Below are 8,473 nucleotides of genomic sequence, written 5' to 3' on the forward strand. Positions count from 1 at the left end.
CTCTTAAAAAAACAATTAAAATTATTAAAATTAATAGTGAATTTATTGAACATATGGAATATATTATTAAAGATATATAAATAGAGTAAGAAATTAAATAAATTAGTAATATGGAAGGTCTATTAAAGATGTTATTTAAATAAATTGTTAAAATTATTGAAATTAATGAAGATATAAAAATTTTTGATAATATAATGATTGTTAATATGATTAATTTATCAAAAAATAGTTTAATTTAAAAATGGTAATTTTGGGAATTATCGATATTTATTTAATAAATTTTTTTGAAATTTATGATAAATTTAGCTAAAATATTATAATGAATTTTAATATAATTTTAATTTACAAAATTAATGTTTTTAAATTTTAAACTATTTAGCTTTATAAGAATTTATTAAATTATTATTTTTAATAATATTATTATTTTTTATATTTTTATGGTATTATAATGTAAATTTTTTAAGTTTTTTAATTTTAATAGAATTTTTGGTAATTACTGTTTTATTTTTTATTATTGGTTATGAAATTAATAGATGGTTATTTTTAATTTTTTTAGTATTTTCTGTATGTGAATTAGTTTTAGGTTTATCATTATTAGTTAGAATAAATTATGAATTTGGTCATCAAAAATTAAGAGTTATAGATTTGATTTATTAATTAATATATTTATTATTATTATTAATTATATTGAATGTTAATATTATCAATAATTTATTTGTTTATATTATTTATAAATAAAATAATAAATAATTTAAATTTAATTATTGGAAATTTAATTATTATTATTTTATTATTAAATTTATTTAATTTAAGTTGAATTGATTGAATTTATATTTTTTGTAATTTAGGATTTAATATATATTCATATGGATTAATTATATTAACTTTATGAATTTTTGGATTAATTTTTATTTCTTTAAATAATAATAGATTAAATTGTTTATTTATAAATTTATTATTAATAATTTCTTTATTATTAGTTTTTTTATCTATAAATTTATTATTATTTTATTTATTTTATGAATTTGGTTTATTATTAATTTTTTATTTAGTTGTAAAATGAGGTTATAGGGAAAATCGATGATTATCTGGATTTTATTTAATATTTTATACAATAATTTTTTCTTTACCAATATTATATATTATTTATTATATTTATTTAGTTGATTATAGATTAAATTTTATATTAATAGAGATATTAAATTTAAATTTAAATATAATATTATTTATTTATTTATTAATATCATTTTTGGTTAAAATTCCTATTTATTTATTTCATGGTTGATTATTAAAAGCTTATGTTGAAGCTCCTTATTATGGATCAATAATTTTAGCTTCAATTATATTAAAATTAGGAGGATATGGAATATTACGATTGATAATTATTTATAAAAATGAATTTATTTGAATTCAAAAAATTTTGGTAATAATTAATTCTTTTGGAGTTTTAATTTTAAGATTAATATGTTTATCACAATTTGATATAAAATCAATTATTGCAATTTCATCTATTGTTCATATAGGATTAATAATTATAAGAATAATAACTTTTTTTAAAATTAGATTAATTGGAGGATATTTAATAATAATTTCTCATGGTTTAAGTTCTTCAGGTTTATTTTTTTTAGTTAATGTAATTTATAGACAAACTAATAGACGATTAATATTTATTAATAAAGGTATAATTAATTTTATACCTTCAATATCATTATTGTGATTTATATTATGTTCATCAAATATAGGATCTCCAGTTTCTTTAAATTTAATTAGTGAGGTTATATTATTAATTGGAATAATTTCGTGGTTAAAATTTATAATAGTAATTTTAATAATATATTGTTTATTTAGATTTATTTATTCAATTTATTTATTTATATTTATTAATCATGGAAAAATTTTTATTATGTTTAAAATTAAAAATGGAATTTTAGTTGAATATTTTGTATTATTATTACATTGAATTCCTTTAAATTTAATATTTTTAAAACTTTATTTTATTTAAATTAAGGTTTGAAAATTAGATTTAAATAGTTTAAGTTTAAAATATTGATTTGTGGGATCAATGATATAAAATAATTTATTTTAAATCATTATTAAAATAATAGTTTGTGGAATTTTATTATTTGGATTTAGGTTTTTAATAATGTTAATAAGATTATATTTATTATATTTAAATAAGGAATTTTTTTTTGAATGAAATATTTATACATTTAATTCAATAAAGTTTAATTTTTTGTTATTAATTGATTATAAATCATTAATGTTTATTTTTTTAGTTAGAATAATTTTTTCTATAATTATTATTTATAGAATTAGATATATAGATTTAAGTGAATTAAAAATGGATCGTTTTTTATATTTAATAATTTTATTTTTAATTTCTATATATATGTTAATTTTAAGACCGAATATATTATCAATTATTTTAGGTTGAGATGGTTTAGGATTAATTTCTTATTGTCTTGTAATTTATTATATAAAAATAAAATCATTTACTTCAGGTATAGTTACTATTTTATTAAATCGATTAGGAGATATTGGTTTATTATTAATTATAGGATTAATAACATATTATGGAAGATGAAATTTAAGTTTTTATAAAATAAATGAATTTATAATGATTTATGTTTTATTAATAGCTTTTACTAAAAGAGCACAAATTCCTTTTTCAACTTGATTACCAATAGCAATAATAGCTCCAACTCCTGTTTCATCTTTAGTTCATTCATCAACTTTAGTTACTGCTGGAATTTATTTATTAATTCGATATGTAAATTTATTAGATTTTAATTATAAAAATTATATTATATTGATTTCTAGATTAACAATATTATTTGCTGGTTTAGTTGCAAATTTTGAATTAGATTTAAAAAAAGTTGTTGCTTATTCTACTTTAAGACAATTAGGATTTATAATAAGAATATTATCAATTGGTTCAACTGAATTAGTATTTTTACATTTATTTATTCATGCAATATTTAAATCATTAATGTTTATATGTGTTGGTAGATATATACATTATATATATAGTAATCAAGATATTCGAATATATTATGGTATATATTATATTTATCCAATAAAAAGAATAATTTTAATTTTTTCAATTTTAAGATTATGTGGTTTTCCTTTTTTAGTTGGTTATTATTCAAAAGATTTAATTATTGAAATATTTTTTTTTAGAAAAATAATTTATTTTTCAATAATTAATTTAATTATTGGTACAATTTTTACTGTATCTTATTCATTTCGAATAATTTTAGTTTTAACTAGAAAATTTTTAATAATAAATGTTATTTATAGAAAAGAAGATAAAATTATATGTATTTCTATGATGATAATAATAATTTTTAGTTTAATTTATAGAAAATTAATTTTTAATTTAATAAATTTTAATTTATTAAGAATTAATTTGTTAATAATTTATAAATTGATAGTTTTTAAAATAATTATAGTAGGATTAATTATAGGATTTAATTTTTATAAATTAATTTTATTAAATAATAAAATTGGTTATTTTAAAATATCTTTTATATTTATAAATTTAATTTATAAAATTATTTATAAAAAAATTATTATAATAATGTTTACTTATGAAGTTTATATTGAAAAATCAATTATTGAGATTTTATCAAGAAAATTTATATCAGTTACATTGAATATTCATGAATTAAAAATTTCAAATTTAATGATTAATATTTATTTAACGATTTTAATTTATTTAATTTATTTATTAATTTATTTAATGAATTTTTAATTATTAAAATTTATTTAAATAGCTTATATTTAGAGCGTAATATTGAAAATATTAATGAAAATTTTTTAAATTTTTTAAATATAATTTTTTAGTTAGAATTTTTTAAATTCATATGATTTATTAACAATAAATTGCTAATTATTTAGCTTTAACTAAATTTAAATTAAATAATGTAATGTAATAAATATAATTTATTATATTATTTTAGGTTTTTATTTTTTAAATATTTATTATTTTAATAAATAAATTTAATAAAAAATATAAGAAGTAATTATTTACAATTTAATTTCGACTTAAATATTGATTTATAAAAAATCCTTATATTATTTTGGTAGTAATTATTGTAATTATTTAAATTTTAAAATAATCAATTTAAATAATTATTTATTCATTCAAAAATTAATGTGGTAATTAATAAGATAAGGAAAATTGAAATTATTAAGTATGAAATTATTGTTCTTGATGATTTTAAATAAAAAATAATTGGTAGAAATAAAATAATTTCAACGTCAAAAATTAAGAATATTATTGTTATTAAAAAGAAAGGTAAAGAAAATGGTAAATTTGCTTTTGTAATTGGATTAAATCCACATTCAAATGGTGAACTTTTTTCATAATCTTTTTTTTTATAAATTGAAATAAATTTATTTAATAATAATAAAATAGATGAGATTAAAATAATAAAAATAAAATATATAAAAATAAATCTTATTATATATATTAAATTTAATTAATTTTTTTAATTGGAGATTAAATGTATTTTATATACTATATATATATATATATATAATTATAATTATAATTTTATTTGATTATTAATTTTATTTTTTAATTTATAAATTTTTATTAAATTAATAAATAAATAAATGTATATAAAAATAATCAAATTACGTCTACAAAGTGTCAATATCAAATTGCTAATTCAAAATTTATATTATGTATATTAGAAAAATGAATATTTATTATTCGATATAAGGAAATTAATAAAAATATTGATCCAATTAATACATGTAAACCATGAAATCCTGTTGTTATAAAAAAAATTGAACCATAAATACTATCATTAAAACAAAAAAATGAATTTGAGTATTCAATTGTTTGAAGAATTGTAAAATAAATTCCTAATAGAATTGTTAATGATAAATATGATTTTCTAAGTTTTAAATTATTAATAATTAAATAATAATGACTTAATGTAACTGTAAATCCTGATGATACAAGAATAAATGAATTTAATAAAGGAATTTCTATTGGATCAAAGAATTTAATATCTTTTGGTGGTCATGTTATATTAATTTCAATATTTGGAGAAATTGATGAATGAAAAAATGTTCAAAAAAATGAAATAAAAAATATTAATTCTGATAAAATAAATAAAATTATTCTAAATTTTAAAAAATTAGTAATAAATATTGTATGTATACCTTGAAATGTTCTTTCTCGAATAATATCTCGAAATCATAATATTATAATTAAAATTGAATTAATAAAATTAAAAATTATAAATATTGAGATTGATCTATAAATTCAAATAATTGTTCTAATGAGAGTATTTATAAATCTAAATGATAAAATAATTGGTCAAGGTCTATTTGTAACTATATGAAATGGAAAATTTTTTTTCATTTAGTTTTATTTTTAATATTTTAATTTGATTCAGAAAAATATAAAATTAAAAGAATTGAAAATACATATCTTTGAATTATTGATATAAAAATTTCTAAAGTTAAAAGTATATTTTGAATTATTAAATTTATTGGTAAAATTGAAATAAAGTTTCTAATAAAAATTCCTAATAATGTTAAAATTAAATGTCCAGAAATTAAATTTGCTGATAATCGAATTGATAATGTTCAAGGTCGAATAATTAATCTAATAAGTTCAATAATTACTATAAAGTTTATTAAAAATATTGGTGAATTTAACGGAACTAAATGACTAAGGAATATAATATAATTATTATAAATTAAATAAATTAGGAATCTAAATCATAATGTTAATGATAAAATTATATTTAAAAGTAGATGTCTTGTTAATGTAAAAACATAAGGAATTAATCTAAAAATGTTAGTAATTATAATATAAAGTATTAATCTAATAAAAATAATAATATTAGATTGATATTTAGATTTTGAAACAACTTTAAATTCATTATATATAAAATTTATTAGTGTTTTTATAATAAATATAATTCGTGATTGAATTAATCAAAAAATTCTTGGAAAAATAATAATTGGTAATATTATAAATAATCAATTTATTGATAAATTATTTCTAGTTGATGGATCAAATATTTCAAATAAATTTATTATCAAAGTCAATTTCATTTTTTTAATTTAATTTTTAATGTTTCTTTATTGATTTTAGTTTTGATTAATATTGAATTAATTAATATAATGAATAGATAAAAAATTAATAAATAAATAAAATAAATTAAAAATCATTTTATAGGTATTATTTGAGGAATTAAATTCATTAGAAGTATTAAAATATACTATATTTGATTTAAAAGATCAACTCTTATAATTCAGACATCTAATGTTAATTTTAAAAAATAATTTATAAATAAATTTATTTTAGTTTGACAAACTAATGTTATATTATTAACTAATTTTTTAGATTTGTTTATTTACTCAATTTAAAAAATATTGAAATGAAGTTGATTCAACTATAATTGGTATAAATCTATGATTTATACCACAAATTTCTGAACATTGACCAAAAAAAATTCCTGGACGTTTTCTAATTAAATTTAATTGATTAATTCGTCCTGGAACTGCATCAACTTTAATACCTAAAGATGGAACTGTTCATGAATGAATTACATCTGTTGATGTTGTAATTAAACGTAGTGGGATTTTTATTGGAATTACTATTCGATTATCAGTTTCTAGTAAACGAAATTGGTTTAAATTATTATAATTTAATATATATGAATCAAATTCAATATTTGCTCATCTGCAAAAGTAGATATGACACATCTATATTCGCCGGTAAGATCGATACCAGGTTTATTCAATTTCATGGCTCGGTAAGTGGTACATGGATCGTTACTGGCTTTATAGTTCAAATCAACGTACTTCCGCGTGATATCTCCAGCCAAAGGGTCTCTACCGTATATCCATTGATAGGCCACTTCGTTTACGTTGAAAAACCATTTTATTACTAATCCGTTGCTCGGCGTATTCTCGAGATCATAATCGCAATCAAGAATCACATAATTGGTATTGTTGGCTTTCACTGTCGACGGTATGTTCACACTCTTTATTACCAGTTGCCAACATTCTGAAAAATAGTAAAAAAAAATAAAATTAAAAAAAAAAAGAAAGGAGAAAGACTGTATAGAAGTTGAGGGAAAAGGCAATTCTTTCTTTGTATTTCTTTTTTTGTATTGAAGACACTGCAAAAATCGCTGACAACGATCGATTTGTTTCAAAAATGTGGTAAAAATATATTTTCACAATTGATTACTGAGATATGATGCGCAATTTATTACAATGAGCATTGCTTTGATTTTGAACTAAGCTTTTTATCATTGAAAAATTAAACAGAATTATTGAAAGATATTATTCTTAGTTTTATATTAATAGACATGAAAAGTATCATTTCTTTGATTTCATTCGCAATGCTTCAATTGCGTAATTTTTTTGAAAATACAGTGCAGAATATTAAATCTTTAAAACTCACTTATGTTACAAATTATTCGTTATTTGAAAAAAATTTCTAATGCTGAGCGTACAATTTCGCAAATTCAAATTAAATGACATAGAAGATTTCGAATTAGATTCTAATTTAACAAAAAAAGAAACAAAGTAAAGATATTAGAAAGTCATCATTCAAGAATGGAGAAAGTCATTCAATTGTTTCTGTTTTTTTCAAGATGATATCACAAATTTATCACATATTTCATTGTTTTCGATGTATTGTTGATGTTTATTGATAAATAAATTCACGTATATGTAATAATTGTACAAATAAACACATGTATATTACATGATAAATAACGAAAAAGGAAATTATTGTTTAATTCCTACATTATTTCTTCTACAGTATTTCTTACGGTATTGTTGCAAGGAGATATGGATTGCGAATTTCATTTAATATCATTGTTTTGAATATTTAATGAATTTCATTTTGATTGATACAATTTTGTTACAGAAATATATACGAAATTTGAAACTGTTTTAAAATTACTGAACGGTACAATAGAAAATCAAATCAATTTCTGTGCTTTATTAAGAATTATTTTTCTGTTTTATTAAAAATTTATAATTTTTATTTATTTATTATTTTGCTTGTTCTTAGAAAAACTACAAAACTGTTGAAGATTGTTAATCATTTTTGTATAATGAAAAATACAGTATGTAATATTGCAGTATATGAATACACGAATATTATTTTATTAAAGAAAATTAAATTAGTAATTAAATTAAAAATTATATTATATAATTTTATAATAAATATAATATATAATATTATAATATTATAATAAATTAAAAATATATTTATTATAATATTTGCTGTAATGAAAAAATAAATTCTTCTATTATTTTCTTTTATTATTATATTATAAATAAGAAATCATTTATAAGAAATAAAATCATTTATAAAATTCTATTTATAATATTAATTTTATAAGAATTATATAAGAAATATAACATAGTTTTTAAATGTATTTTTAAATAATATATTAACAATATTTAATAAAGCAACATATAA

General features: G+C 16.3%; 1 protein-coding gene across 1 annotated transcript; it reads right to left on the reverse strand.

Moving 5' to 3' along the window:
- Window positions 1-6,418: 6,418 nt before the first annotated feature.
- Window positions 6,419-7,259, reverse strand: LOC113218735. Its single transcript, XM_026440245.1, has 3 exons — window positions 7,226-7,259; window positions 6,709-7,039; window positions 6,419-6,422 (listed from the first exon to the last, which is right to left on the reverse strand). Exons 1-3 carry the CDS (start codon window positions 7,257-7,259, stop codon window positions 6,419-6,421), a joined length of 369 nt encoding a protein of 122 aa, XP_026296030.1.
- Between the last annotated feature and the right edge of the window lie 1,214 nt (window positions 7,260-8,473).

Source organism: Apis mellifera, linkage group LG4, assembly GCF_003254395.2.
Source record: "Apis mellifera strain DH4 linkage group LG4, Amel_HAv3.1, whole genome shotgun sequence".
NCBI classification, from domain to species: domain Eukaryota; kingdom Metazoa; phylum Arthropoda; class Insecta; order Hymenoptera; family Apidae; genus Apis; species Apis mellifera.